This window comes from Sus scrofa, chromosome 7, assembly GCF_054392235.1.
Source record: "Sus scrofa isolate SSC_HxYL_T2T_F1_AM1 chromosome 7, Sscrofa_HxYL_maternal_Yorkshire_Landrace_v2.0, whole genome shotgun sequence".
NCBI lineage: Eukaryota > Metazoa > Chordata > Mammalia > Artiodactyla > Suidae > Sus > Sus scrofa.
In genome coordinates, this window is record NC_139389.1 from 36880494 (window position 1) to 36895990 (window position 15497).

The following is a 15497-nucleotide window of genomic DNA, read 5'->3' on the forward strand; positions in this document are numbered from 1 at the left end:
GATGGAGGAGAGGAAACCCATGGAAGAACCCCTAGGAGTCTCACTTGGCCAAGGTCAGTGTACATGACTGCCTGGTGGGGCTGCTGGGAAAAGCTACCAACCTCCTCAACATGAGTCTCTGGTCAGTTGTTTTCAAACTTTAGAAGACATAAAAATCATCCAGGGAATGTGAAATAAATCTTATTTTATTCAACTGAGGGTGGAGCTTGAGAGTGCATTTCTAGAGGTTCTGTAAGTCCTGAGAGAAGTGTGGGAACCACGCACTGTGTGTTCCATGACTGGCACTTCTACATCTATTGAGTATAAATACTCATGCGCATGAAGCATCTTTCTTAAAATTCCATTTGGGATTATTTGATCCTTTTTTAAGTTTTATTAAATTGATTAGCAATGTTGTGATAATTTTTGCTGTACAACAAAGTGATTCAGTTATGTATATACACATATCCATTCCTTTTCTGATGTTTTTCCCACATAGGTTATCACAGAATCCTGGGTAAAGTTTCCTATGCTACAGAGGAGGTTGGCCAGTCATTCCATATACCTCAGTGTACATATGCCAATCCCAAGGCCCAGTTCATCCCTACCCTCCACCCTACCAGATGTCCCCTTTGGTAACCATGAGTTTTTCAAAGTCTGTGAGTCTGTTTCTGTTCTGTAAATTTGTTTGTTTGTATCCCTTTTTTAGATTCCACATATAAGTGATATCATATGATATTTGTCTTTCTCTGTCTTACTTCACTTAGTATGATAATGTCTAGGTTCCTCCATGTTGGTGTAAATGGCATAATTTCATTCTTTTTCATGACTAATATTCCATTGTGTATATGGACCACAACTTCTTTATCCATTCATCTCTTGATGGACACTTAGGTTGCTTCCATGTCTTGGGTGTTGTAAATAGTGTTGCTATGAACACTGGGGTGGGGGTGGGGGTCCTTCTCAAATTAGAGTTTTTTTGTTTTACGGATATATGCCCAGGAGTGGGATTGCTGGATTATATGGTAGCTCTATTTTTAGTTTTTTAAGGAACCTCCAAACTCCATTTCCATAAATGGGTGTACATATTTATATTCCCACCAACAATGCAGGAGAGTTCCATTTTCTCTGCACCATTTCCAGCATTTACTGTTTATAAATTTTTAATGATGTATTTCTCTAATAATTAGCAGAGTTGAGCATCTTCTCATGGGTTTTGTTTTTTATGGGTTTTTAGGTCATCTGCATGTCTTGAAGAAATGTCGGTTTAGATCTTCTGCTCATTTTTTGATTGGGTTGTTTGTTTCTCTGATATTGAGCTGCATGATTAATCCCCAGTCAGTTGCTCCATTCACAACTTTCTCCCATTCTTGTGGGTTGTCTTTGTGTTTTGTTTAGGGTTTCCTTTGCTATGCAAAACCTTTTAAGTTTAATTAGGTCCCATTGGTTTATTTTGGTTTTTATTCTAGGAGGTGGATCCAAAAAGATATTGCAGCAGTTTATGTCAAAGAATGTTCTGCCTATGTTTTCCTCTAAGAGATTTATAGTCTCTGGTTTCATATTTAGACTTTTAATCCATTTTGAGTTTATTTTTCTGTATGGTGTTAGAAAATGTTCTAATATCTGTGCGGAGCCGAGAAGGTACAAGGAGCCGAAAAAAAGGCCTGTCTGAACGGTGCAATTCCGAGGGCAGGTTCCTAAACAAGGGGATGCCTGCCTGCATGGTGAAATTCCGAGGACAGGCCCCAGAAGACAATAAGGCTTGCCCACTGACCTTGGTGGGGAACTGAATTTTCCAGGATACAATTCCCATTTTGCATTGCTGAGTGGGGACTGTTCCATGGATGACTTAGTCTTTTCTGTTATTCACTTGCTATTGAGTTTTCCTCAGTCTTTCCTGATTATTTGCTTATTATCCTTATTTCCCATCCTTAATTAAAAACATAGTGTTTATCTACTAACTAGTTATATAGTAAACTTTAGAGTCAGGATTTTAATGAAGTTTATAGAAGTTAAATACATATTGTTCATGATCAAAAGAAACCTAGCTGTGAGTTTTGTCCTTGATTTTAGAAACTTTTAGTGGTAGCTAGCTAAGTTGATTTGTATTTTCTCATACTGTTTCCCTGCCAAGGACACTTTGAGGATAGACACTCTGAAGACAAGATTTTTTGTGTCTGTGACCTCTTCAGTTTGTGGGAATTGGCTGGCCATGAGATGGTTTGTGCTGGGTCTCCTCTTTCCCACATGATATGTTGTACCTGTTTGTCCTTGAATTGAACTCACTAAATTTAGTTAAGCTGAAGATTTTAGAACATGACGTATTGCTGCTGTATCATGTGATCAAAAAACAAAGTCTAACAGTTAACCAATGTACTTTCAACACTATGATGTAATCTGAAGTTAGAAACTGTCTATATAATCAACCACTTATGCCAATAAATTTTGAGTAGTCCAGCACCCTGAAAGAAGGGACAAAGAGACTGTCTCCGTTGCATATGCCGACACCCTCCCCCTCTCCTTTCAGGACGTGCACTCCCTGGCTGCTGGAGCTGGACTCTGGCAAATATCTTTTTTTTCTTTTTTTTTTTACATGTGGCTGTCCAGTTCTCCCAGAGCATTTACTGAAGAGACTGTCTTTTCTCCATTGTATATTCTTGTCCCCTTGGTTATAGACTGACCACAGGTGTGTGGGTCTATTTCTCAGCTTTCTATTCTGCTCCACTGATCTGTATTTGTTTTTGTGCCAGTACCATGCTGTTTTTGATGACCATAACTTTGTAGTATAGTCGAAAGCTAGGGAGCATGATTCCTCCAGCATGATTTTTCTTTCTCAGGATTGTTTTGGCTATTCTGAGTTTTTTGCGTTTCCATACAATTTAAAAAATTTGGGAGGAGTTCCCATCATGGTTCAGTGGAAATGAATCTGACTCATATCCATGAGGACACAGATTCAATCCCTGACCCTGCTCAGTGGCTTAAGGATCTGGTGTTGTGAGCTGTGGTGTAGGTCGCACACATGGCTTAGATCTGGTGTTGCTGTGGCTGTGGTGCAGGCTAACACCTGTAGCTCTGATTCAACCCCTAGCCTGGGAACCCCCATGTGCTGCAGGTGTAGCCTTAAAAAGACAAAAGAAAAAAAAATTTTTTTTTTTTTTTGCTCTAGTTCTGTGAAAAAATGCCGTTGGTAATTGGCATTGCACTGATATGGACTGCACTGAACATATATATTGCATTGGGTAGTACAGTCATTTTGACAATACTGATTCTTCCAATCCAAGAACATGGTATACGTTTCCATCTGCTTGTCATCTTCGATCTCTTTTATTGGCATATTACAGTTTTCAGAATACAGATCTTTTGCCTCTTTAGGTAGGTTTATTCCTAGGTATTTTATTCTTTTGGTTGTGATGGTAAATGATATTGTTTGCCTAATTTCCCTTTCTGATTTTCATTGTCAGTATACAGAAATGCAATAGATTTCTGCATATTGATTTTGTATTCTGCAACTTTATTGATGAACTCTAAGTTTTCTGGCAGCATCCATAGGATTTTCTATGGATCAGTATCATGTCATCTGAAAACAGTGACAGCTTTACTTTTTCTTTTTCAATTTGGATTCCTTATTTTTTTCTTCTCCAATTGCCATGGCTAGGTTTTTCCAAGATTATGTTGAATAAAAGTGGTGAAAGTGGACATCTTTATTTTCTTCCTGCTTTGAGCTTCTCACCATTGAGAATGACGTGAGCTGTGGGTTTGTCATATATGGCCTTTTTTATGTTGTGGTAGGTTCCCTCTCTACCTACTTTCTTGATGGGTGTTGGATTTTTTTTTTTTCTTTTTTAGAGCTTTTTCTGCATCTACTGAGCTGACATTGGTTTTTCTTCTTCAATTTGTTAATGTGATGTATCACACTAATTGATTTGTGGATATTGTAAAATCTTTGTATCCCTGAGATAAATCCCATTTGATCATGGTATATGATCCTTTTATACTAGCCTATAATTTTCTTTTCTTGTGTTATCTTTGATGGTTATGGTTATCAGGTGGCCTCATAGAATGAGTTTGGGAGTGTTCTCTGCAACTTTTTGTAAGAGTTTCAGAAGGACAGGTGTTAGCTCTTCTTTAAATGTCTGATAGAAATTACCTGTGAAGCCATGTGGTCCTAGAATTTTGTTTGAAGTTTTTAAACCAGTTTCAATTTCAGTACTTGTGATTGGTCTATTCATATTTTCTATTTCTTCTTGGTTCGGTCTTGGAAGATTGCACCTTTCTAAAAATTTGTCCATTTCTTCCAGGTCATTCAATTTATTGCCATATAGTTGCTTGCAGTAGGCTTGTATGATCCTTTGTGTGTCAGCTGTAACTTCTTTTTCATTTCTAATTTTATTGATTTGAGGCCTTCTCCCTTTTTTCTTAATGAGTCTGGCAAAGGGTTAATTCATTTTTTTTTTAATCTTTACAAAGAACTGGTTTTTAGTTTCATTAAACTTTTCATTGTTTTCTTCATCTCTATTTCTTTTCTTTCTTTCTTTTTTTCCTGCTCTCATCTTTATGATTTCTTTCTCTAGTTGCTTTAGCTGTGAGGTTAGGTTGTTGGAGATTTTTCTTGTTTCCTGAGGTAAGCTTGTATTGCTATAATCCCTCTTAAAACTGTTTTTGCATTGAGTATGTTTTGGATCATTGTATTTTCATTTGTCTCTAGATATATTTGGTTTCCTCTTTGATTCCTACAGTGATCCACTGGCTGTTTTGTAGCATAGTATTTTGTCTCCAACATGTTTATGTTTTCTGCAGTTTTTTTTTCTCATAGTTGATTTTGAGTCTCATAGCATTATGATCAGAAAAGATGCTTAATATGATTTCAGTTTTCTTAAATTTACTGAGGCTTGATTTGTGGTCCAAAATGTGATCCATCCTAGAGAATGTTCCATGTGCCCTTAAGAAGAATGTGCATTCTGCTGCTTTTGGATGGAAAGTTTCACAAACACTTATGAAGTCCATCTGGTTTAATGCATCACGTAAGGCCTGTGTTTCCTTACTGATCTGCTGTCTGGATGATCTGTTCATTGTTGGAAATAAGGTGTTAAAAGTCCCCCACTGTTACTATGCTCCTATTGATTTCTCCTTTTACAGCTGCTAGCAGTTGCCTTATATATTGTGGTGCTCCTATGTTGGGTGCATTTACAATTGTTATATTTTCTTCTTGGATTGATTCCTTGATCATTATGTAGTGTCCTTCTTTGACTCTTGTAATCATCTTTATTTTAAATTGTTTTGTCTGATGAGTATTTGCTAACTCCAGCTTTCTTGTGATTTCCATTTGAATGCAGTATCTTTCTCCATCACTTTCAGTCTGTGTATGTCCCTAGATCCAAAATGGGTTTATGGTAGAGAGTACATGTCTTGTTTTTGTATCCATTCAGCCAGTCTATATCTTTTGGCTGGAGCATTTAATCCATTTACACTTAATGTAATTATTGATAAGTATGTGCCTATTGCCATTTTGTTAATAGTTTGGGATTTTTTTTTTTCTTCTCTTCCTCTTTTGTTCTATTCTCTTGTGATTTGATGAGTATCTTTAGTGTTGTGTTCAAATTGCTTTCTCTTATTTGTTTTTGTATCTATTGTCATTTTTTGGTCTGTGGTTACCAAGGGGTTTTGATATAGGAATACACACACACACACACACATACACGGTTGTTTTAAGGTGCTCATCTCTTAATTTCAAATGTGTTAGCAATATTTTGCATTTATACTCTCTTTTCACAATTGCTGGTTTTGATATCATATTTGAGCTTATTTGGTCTTTAACAGTGTGAAAGCATGTGCTCCTGTAAAAAAAGAATTTAAGACACTAAAACAAAAAGAGTTTTGACACATGCTGCAGTAAGCTCTGGTAATCTAGAAATTTTACTAATATGGGCTATTAAATCATTTTCTGACAATCCAGACAAATGAGGAGCTTTTCAAGGTATGCTCAGAGAACTATTTTATAAAAAAGCTGTCAGGGGTTCCCATCATGGCTCAGCAGTAACGAACCCAACTGGGATCCATGACGATGCAGGTTCCATCTCTGAACTCACTCAGTGAGTTAAGGATCACAGCTGTGATATGTAGGTCTCAGACTCAGCTCAGACCCCGCATTGCTGTGCCTGTGGCAGAGGCCAGAAGCTATAGCTATAGCTCCAATTTGACCCCTAGCCTGGGAACTTCTACATGCCTTGGGTGCGGTCCTAAAAAAAAAAGAAAAAAGCTGTTAAACTCAGACATTTATGGAAAACAGATTAACTTTTTTTTTTAATCTACAATTCAGGCAAATTGATAGATGTTTGATACTATGGGTTGTTAAATACTCACTTATTTTTTGTTGGTTAATCAGATGATAGTAATGAGAATAAAACACTTTTCTTCAGACATCTTTGAAAATTAATGAATCTACTGTTCTAAAATTTAAGGCGCTCAATTTTAAAAAGCTTTGAAGAACTCAGATAAGCCTTCTAAGACATGTGCAGAATAGGAGATAGAGAAGGGCAGTGAAGGGGAATGGGGACTAAAGAGCCTGGTACAGCACAAAGTGGAGCACAGCTGAACCCCCTCTTGTGCTGACCCAGTGTGATATGACAAATCACTAGAAGCCAGTGCAGTTCCAGCTTGACACCAACAGCTGACAAAAGCTACAAACCTGTCCTATTAGTAATGCAAAGACTGGCCCACTGTTTTAGTGTTTCCTACAGAGCTCCTGGGTTTCTGTACATCACAGACACATCCACGGAAGCACTCACCATGATAATCCCCTTGGCTTGGTGGATTGGTGAGGATAATCTTCATGCAACTATAAGGCGTATAGTCTGTTCTCTTGCCTTCCTTTCCGAAGCTATGACGGATATTGTAAGAGTAGCCTTTATCAAACTGATTGGAGGAAAAAGAAAGAAGAGACAAAGTGGTGTCAGCAATGCCAGCTGGCATCAAAGAGTACAAAGTGATATTTTCTTAAATAAGTTCAGCATTCATGGACAAATGTACAATTACATCGTATACAACATTTGGGCTCTATAACACAAATAATTGTTTTTAAAGGTATAAAACTTAAAAGGAAACTAATTTCTCAGGTGGAGACTTTATGTTCATATATTCAAAGATGAGGATAATCCTTTCCTGGGAAGAATAATCGATTTGCTCATTTCTTGGTTTGCTTCCAAAGATCATGCTAGATGTAAATCAACTTCTCTACCCCCCTTATCCTAGTTTTCCCTGAATTACCACATCTTACCTATTTTACCTAAGTGCCTCTAAACATGATTAGTGCCTCCCTCTGCATTTCCATTAGACAAAGCTAGTCGGCAAATGCTTGGAGAATGAATGAAATACTGTGATTGCCTCCTACATGTAATCCTGGCTCCATGTTCATAAAGCAAGGTAATGGCATAGGAAGGACTTTGAAATGGGTGGAAGAAGAAGAAAAAAAAGGGACTCATTTATTCAGAGTCTCAGGATAGTAGGTCTAAGCTGCCCAATACTGTAAGGAAAGTAGGACAGAGAGTCAGAATAAGAGACAGGAAAATACTGTGGGTTTGGGGGGGGTGAGTTGAGGCTATAATTCACATTCATTGAAATGCACATACATCAAGTCTACAGTTTGATGTAACACAGACCCCTATCAAGAGACAGCACGTTTCCATCACCCACAGAGATCCCATGGGCCCCTCTTCCCTTCCCTCCACACCATGAAGCAACTACTGGCCTAACTTTTGTCACCATGGCTTTAGCTATTCTGCAACTTCACATAAATGGAATTGTACAGTATAAAGTGTTTTGTGTCTGAGTTTTTTCACATTTTTGAGACTGACCCATGCTGTTCATCACATGGTCAGCAGTTTGTTCTTCCACTGCCCAGGAGTATCAACTGCACGAACACATTCGCTAGTTTATCTAGTCCCCTGCTGATGGACACCTGGGCTTTTCCCGTGTGGGGCCAATATCAATAAAGCTGCCATGAACATTCTTGTAGAAGACTTCCGTGGACGGTACTTTCATTTCTCTCAGATATATACAATGGATCTACTGTTTTACACAGCATCAGCAATGCATGAGAGTTCCACATTCTCCCCACTGTTTAGTGCTGTCAGTTGTGTTCATTTCAGCCACTCTAATGGATGGGCAGTAGTATCCCATTTTGCATTTCCCTGATGATAAACACTGTTGAACACTTTTTCATGTGCCTTCTTGGCTGGCGATGTCCCTTATTTTCTGAAGTGTCTGTTCAAATCTCTGGCCCATTTCAGAACTGGATTGACAATTATTCCATGGTAAGAATTCTTCATATACTCTGATTACAAACCTGTTGTCAAATATAAGTGTTACAAATATTTTCTCAATCTGTGGCTTGTCTACTATTTTCTTGATGAACAGATGTTTTTACTTTCGATGAACCCTGATTAAACAACTTTTTATGGTAGTGCTCTTTGGGCCATCGCTAACAGAGGCTGCACAGATTATTCTGTTGTCCTTTACAGGCTACCATGTTTTAGCTTTTAAATCTCATTTTAATTTATCTCCATGTTTTTATGTGCTCTTTTTATCCTCTGTAGGGAAAGAAAAATATTTTCCCTTCCACTCTTCTAGGTTAAATGGCTGGGGCCCAATCAAACTGATTAAAAAAAAAAAAAAAAAAAAAACAGATTACAAAGAAAAAAAATGTAATTACATTTGTGCATAAGTACACACATGGCAGTATTTCAAACAGATAGACCCAAGGAGGGGCCAAGATAGACTTAAGGAGGGGCCCCATGACTGAGGCTTATATACTATCTTCAGCTAAACAAAGGAAATGGGGTTTGGGGATCTGGGGTTGAGGAGGCCAAGTCATGAGAACGGGAGGGGAGGAAATATACCATGAATGAGGGCTGTCTTCTCAGCAGATGAGTGGTGGGTGGCAAGCTGTCAGGAGCGGCTTTCTTCCTGATGCAGAGATAGCATCACAAATGTAAACTTCCTTTATAAGAGGGGAGATTTATACTTTATTTTTATGTAGTCATGGGGGATTGCAGAGAACCTTTCCTGCATCTGCTGGTTTTCAAGCCCAATTAGCTCTAAATTATCCTTATGCCAAAGAGGCATACTTGGGGATGGCATTTTCCAGAAACCTTCGCCCCCATGTGAACACTTTTCCCAACACCACTTCCTGAAGATATGTTCCTCTCCTTGTGAAATCACATTGGTCCCTTGTTCAATCTGACCATAAGTGTGGGTCTCTCTCTAGAGGCTGCTGTCCCACTGCTCGGTATGCCCATCCTTTTACCAGTGCCACACTGTCCTGGTTACAAAATCTTTATAGAGTAAGTCTCAAATTCAGACCAAGTCCTCCCAATCTGTACTTTTTCAGTATTATTTTGGGTATTCTCTGTCCTTATATTTCCGTGTAAATTTCAGAACCAGTTTACCAATTTTTTTTTGTTTTTCTTTTTAAAACTGTATGCACAGCATATGGAGCATCCCAGGCTAGGGGTCTGATCGGAGCTACAGCTGCCGGCCTATGCCACAGCCACAACAATGCCAGATCCGAGCCGCGTCTGCAACCTACACCAGAGCTCACTGCAACGCCAGATCCTTAATCCACTGAGTGAGGCCAGGGATCGAACCTGCAACCTCATGGATTCTAGTTGGATTCATTACCACCACGCCACAATGAGAATTCCCTCAATTTCTACCAAAAAAAAAAAAAAAAAAAAAGGACAGCTGGAATTTTCAGCTATCAGTAGCTTATGGTTTCATGACCACCCATCTGCTCACAAGGAAAACAAATGGCATTTCAACTAACAGAAAACTTTCAAAAGAGAAAAAAAACCTTTCAGATTATCACTAAATTTCATTGGTGGAAACAACAATGTTAAAAGTTACAGCAAACATCTTTTACAAACAACTTCTCTTTGTTAGTCAAACATTAACTACAATCAATTTCTTTGTGCAAAGTTCTAGGCATAAATTGAATTTAATTAGACACAAGATTTCTGTATGTTCTTCAGAAAACACTGAAAGAACTTCTTGGGGAGCCACTGATAGAGTAATGAAGAGCTGCTCTCTCTAAAGAAAGAAAAGCTAAAATTAGTATCTTCCCTTCTGTTTTTTTTCCAATTTATTTACTGCTTGTGTGTAAGTATGTCCAAAATGTGGACCTTACTACTAATAAGCTTTCAGACTACGCACCTATTTATCATACAGACTGTCTTCTCTAGTTTTCAGAATGGCAAACTCTATTAAGATATTGCACGGAAGGAATATTCATTGAGTGATGTTTTTTATTTTTATTTATTTATTTTATTTATTTATTTATTTTTTGTCTTTTTTTTTTAGCTATTTCTTGGGCTGCTCCCGCGCCATATGGAGGTTCCCAGGCTAGGGGTCGAATCGGAGCTGTAGCCACTGGCCTACGCCAGAGCCACAGCAACATAGGATCCGAGCCGTGTCTGTGACCTACACCACAGCTCACGACAACGCCGGATCATCAATCCACTGAGCAAGGGCAGGGACTGAACCTGCAACCTCATGGTTCCTAGTCGGATTCGTTAACCACTGCGCCACGATGGGAACTCCATGTTTTTTAGAGAATACTTTGCAGATGTTCACATCCACAACTCAAAAGAACATCTCTATGTATTCATATGGGACGAGGTGGTGAGAACCAAGTGGAAAACACTCTTATGTCTTACCTCCTCCCAATCCCCACCCCAATCCAGCCAGTGACAGGAAATGCCAGAAAGTTAACACTGCTCTGAAGGTGGCTGAGTGGAAGTTTGCAACCTTCCAAATTAGTCCTAACATCCCAGCTGCTTCACTGCAATCTGCATTTCGGTCAAAGTCAGCAGCAAGTTATTTTCAGGGCCACTACGTTACCAACAGAACTCAGGAGAAATGATAAAGCAAGCCTATCTTCAACCTGCCCTACCCCGTGTCTTTCAGAATCTCTTACAAGTAAGTTTACCTTCCATCCCAGCTCCACCTGGGCATAATGACCTCAGCTTATTACACTTTTAAAAGTATTTCCAGACAAATCTACTCAGAAGCTTTGAGTGTATGTAAACCTCTAATTGCCAAGAGCAGTGTACTCTCTTCCTTAGAAGAAAATCTTTACTACCAAGAAAAGCCTCAAGACCAAATATTACTCCTACTGTCAAAAAAAACTGCATTCAAAAGTCAAGCTCAGTTTGCACAATAAAGTGAGAACAGTTAAAAACCAAGTACCCTTCAAAAAGAGATTTATATTCAAAAAGGAAAATCTTGACCTAAGTGAGGCAAAATCACCATATATGTGGGCAGAGAAGAGGGCAAGGATACGGCAATTTTTAACGAAGGCATTTTCAATCCCTACTCATAAGGAGTTGGAACTCTTAATTTACAGAGGGAGCGTCTGCTAACTACAAGGGCCCTCTTTCAAGGCCCAGCATCCAGCATCCACACATCAGGACCAGGGGCCCTAGGAAGTTCAGTCTCCATAAATACTGACATGAACTCAGCTCAAGAGCAGGGTACACGGACCTGCACCAAGGAAAGGGCCTGAAGTCACCCCATGGCCTTTCCTTGACACGCATTCTCGCTGACTGGCCCACAGCTGTTGACCTGTTTGATTATCTCTTCTTGTATCATTTCCCTTAAGTTTTATTTATGATGTTAACAACCAGAATGAATGCTATCGGCATTTAATATATAGTGCCCCCTCCCCATTGCTTTTAAATGCTTTATTAAATTACTCAATTATCTGTAAAACTAATTCTGTAATCTGTCATCTACAGATTCCAAATGTTTCTCTTTAACTCTTAACTTTGATGTCATTGAAACACCACACCAAACAACACACTGAAGGAGACTAGGAGACTAAAGGCTAAGAGTTATACAAGTGCTTTAAGTCAAATACCTGAGTTTGAATCTTGTCTCTACCGCATGCTAGCTGTGTGACTTTGGGGCAGGCTATTCAACCTCTTTATAACAGTTCCCTTATTCAGTATATAAAAACAAAGGACTAACACTTAACACATAGAGTTGGTGTCAAGATTAGCTAATAGGTTATCTTCATAAAGCACCTGGTAGAACATCTAGCTCAGAATAAGCTTTGAATTGAATATACTTTAGTTATCAATACCAGAAAAAAAAACCCAATTAAAAACGGGCACAATACCTACATAGACATTTCTCCAAAGAACACATACAGATGGCCAACGGGCACATGAAAAGGTGCTCAACATTGCTAATTATTAAGGAAATGCAAATCAAAACTAAAATGAGGTATAACCCTCACACCAATCAGAATGGCCATCATCAAAAAGTCTACAAAAAAATACATGCTGGAGAGGGTGTGGAGAAAAGGGAACTGCACTGTTAGTGGGAATGTAAATGGGTATAGCTACTATTGAGAATGTATGCAAGTTCCTTAAAAAACTAAAAACAGAGCTACTATGCGAACCAGAAATCCCACTCCTGGGCATACATCCACAAAAGACAAATCTCTAATTTGAAAAGACACATGCACCCCAATGTTCAAAGTAGCACTATTTACAACAGCCAAGATACGGAAGCAACCTAAGTGTCCATGAACAGATGAATGAATAAAGAAGATGTGGTACATATAGACAGTGGAATATCACTCAGCCATAAAAAAGAATGAAGTAATGCCATTAGTAGCAACATGAATGGACCTAGCGATTATCATACTAAGTCAAACAGAGAAAGACAAGTATCATATGATATCACTTATACGTGGAATCTAAAATATGACACAAGTGAACTTATTTACAAAACAGACAGACTCACAGACATAGAGAACAATCTTGCAGTTACCCAAACTGGCGTGGGGGGGGGGAATAAATTAGGAGTTTGGGATTAAGAGATACACACAACTGTATACAAAAGAGGTAATCAACAAGGACCTACTATATAGCCCAGGGAACCATACTGCAAACCTATAACCTGTAAGGAACATGAAAAAGAATGTATATACATGTATAGCTCAATCACTTTGCTGTACAACTGAAACTAACACAACACTAAATCAATTATACCTAAATTGTTAAAAAGTAAAAGCAAACAAAAAACACTTTACAGTTATTACTACAGTAGTCAGTTTTACTATTAACCATTTACTCTTTTCAACTTAAAAAAAAAAAAAAAGCACAATGTGAGAGTTGTAAGTTGTTTGATTTGAGGCAAAATGAGGACTACAGTCTAGGAGACAGCCTCAGATAGCCCTGAGGAACCGCTCTAAAGGTGGGGGGGGGGGGTGTAGAAATGTGATTTGGTGAAGGGGGTACATGCAGTCGAGCACATATTTTGGCAGAGGCTTCCTGCCAATCAGGAGGAGCATAAAATTCCCTGCTGGCCTAGTGGGTTAAGGACCTGGCATTGTCACTGCTGTGGGGCAGGTTCTATCCCTGGCCTGGGAACTTCCACATGCTGTGGGCACAGCCAGAAAGGGAAGGAGGGATGGAGGAAGGAGGAAATGCTTCCATTAATGATTTCAGTCCTTTTCTAGATGTGAGTCGAGTCAAGAAACTGGGTTTGTAAAATCTTCTCCTGAAAATATCTGAAGACCTTTTCTGCCAGTTTTCAGAGAACACAGAGAGCCTGATTTCAGCCCTGAGCTCCTTTCAGGGAGGGTTGAGGGTCAGCAGCTGCAGTGGCTACTGACTTCATCATTGAAGAACCTGATGGCGAATGACAACTTTTGGTTGGCACTATTAACCAGTGGGTCAGATGTGGGGTGTTGTGTGACATTACTTAAACTACTTACAAGTTTTGCCTCTAGCTTCCTCATCAGAAAAACCTAAAATCTAGTTATTCCCTCTAATTCTTCATAGGACCTTAAATCGGTTACAATTTGAAGTCTGTAACACAGCTGGAAGACACTGCTGCTACTGCTTTAATTCTGTAAACTACCTCCTATGGTTACTAAATATTTCTTCTGCTCTCTAAGAGTTGATTCATTTCTCCTTGGTGAGAATGTCTCACCAGGTGGCGAGGCAGCAAGGTGTCAGAACACAGATTTGGGTTCTACTCTGCCACCTACTAGCTGAATGTTAGTCATTTATAAATATCTCAGTCTCCTTTTCTCATTTTTAATACTATAACAATGAGACCTAGCCTTCGCTCTGTGCCAAAATACTTTGTATACTATGAAATGCTAAGTATATACTATGATTATTTGCTACAATTGTTTGTATCAGACTTGTAGAAACTAGTTTCTGCCGTGTTTGAAAGGCGAAATTTAAAAAATAAGTTTTATTTTATATTCAAGCCTATCTCTGAATACTACTGGGAGCTCACTTGAAAAAGTGTTGACCACACATTAGAAAAGTCTGGAAGGGTACCAGGATCTGCCACACCAAAATGGGCTTTCTGGGCGTACATCTGTTTTGAGTTAAAGGCCGCTGAGAAACAGTGATGGGAAAAGCTTTAAGCAGCCTACAAACTTTCCTTCTGTAAAGGTGTCGCCCACTCACTCCTACTCACACCAGAAACAGGAGAATTCTTAATAACTCTTACCAAAGTCCTGAACGTCACGCATAAAGACCTTATGAGTAACCTTGTTTACTATATTCCTCCTACTGACCTCCTCAAACTTGCCCTCCACAGCCCCAAGCCCCTTTTCTCTGATTAACCCGAGACAGTATATGAGCCCAAACTGAAACCTCCCCGTTGAGCTGCTCCTCGCTGACTTGCGTACAAGTCAATACGCTTCTGCTTGTTTTCCATTGTGAATCTGTCCTCTGCCAGCCTCATTTACAGACCCCACACTGCAGAACTGAGGAGGAGCAGAGGACAAAGGTTTTATGCCTCCCCAAAGGTGTCACCCGAAAAAGCAGGACTTACATCCCCCATCTTCACACCCTTATCCCCTTCCCTGAAGCCATGAACTCAGGGACCCCAGAATATGCAGATTTTCTTTCCTTCAAATTTCTCCTTAGGCAGGGTCAAGCTAAAATTTTAAAATTTTGATTCACCACTTTGTTAGAAAATAAGAAATAGTGAAATGCTAAATAAAAATCTGCAGATAAAGTATTAAACAAAATGATCCTATGGAATTTCACAAGGCAGTTGCTTAAGCAGACCACTTTCAGTGAAGCCAATAGATCAAAAGAAAGATCAGCTGTGTATCAAAAACCTGCCATAACCCTCAGAGGAAAGGGTGCTATGCGGTCAGGATGCAAGACGTGTGGGCTCTGGGTTCCTCTGTCTTATTCATGTTCTACCAAGGACTGCACCCAAACAGAATGAGAAAGCAAGACCTGCGTGTCTTCTGTGACCAGGGCTGCGTGAGCTCCATCATTCTAAATGTAGCTATTCATTCTGACAGTAAAGAAAGAACATCGTTTCTAAATTCCTAATGGGGAATTTAGTACAACTGTACTACTGCTACTAGCAACAAAAATCAAAGTAATGCTTAGTGAAGTTTCAATAAGAAAAGCGTACATTTCCACAGATCTTTAGCAGTAACAAAACGATTCTTTGTAGACTTCTACTACTGGTAA

General features: G+C 39.1%; 1 protein-coding gene across 3 annotated transcripts in view; it reads right to left on the reverse strand.

The window, feature by feature from the left end:
- PRIM2 (DNA primase subunit 2) overlaps positions 1-15497 on the reverse strand; it is a 357737-nt gene that overhangs the window by 39823 nt on the left and 302417 nt on the right. For all 3 annotated transcript variants that reach the window (XM_021098097.2, XM_084966367.1, NM_001244164.1), the window contains 1 exon segment: positions 6765-6891. In XM_021098097.2, the coding sequence (XP_020953756.1) occupies positions 6765-6891 (127 nt within the window).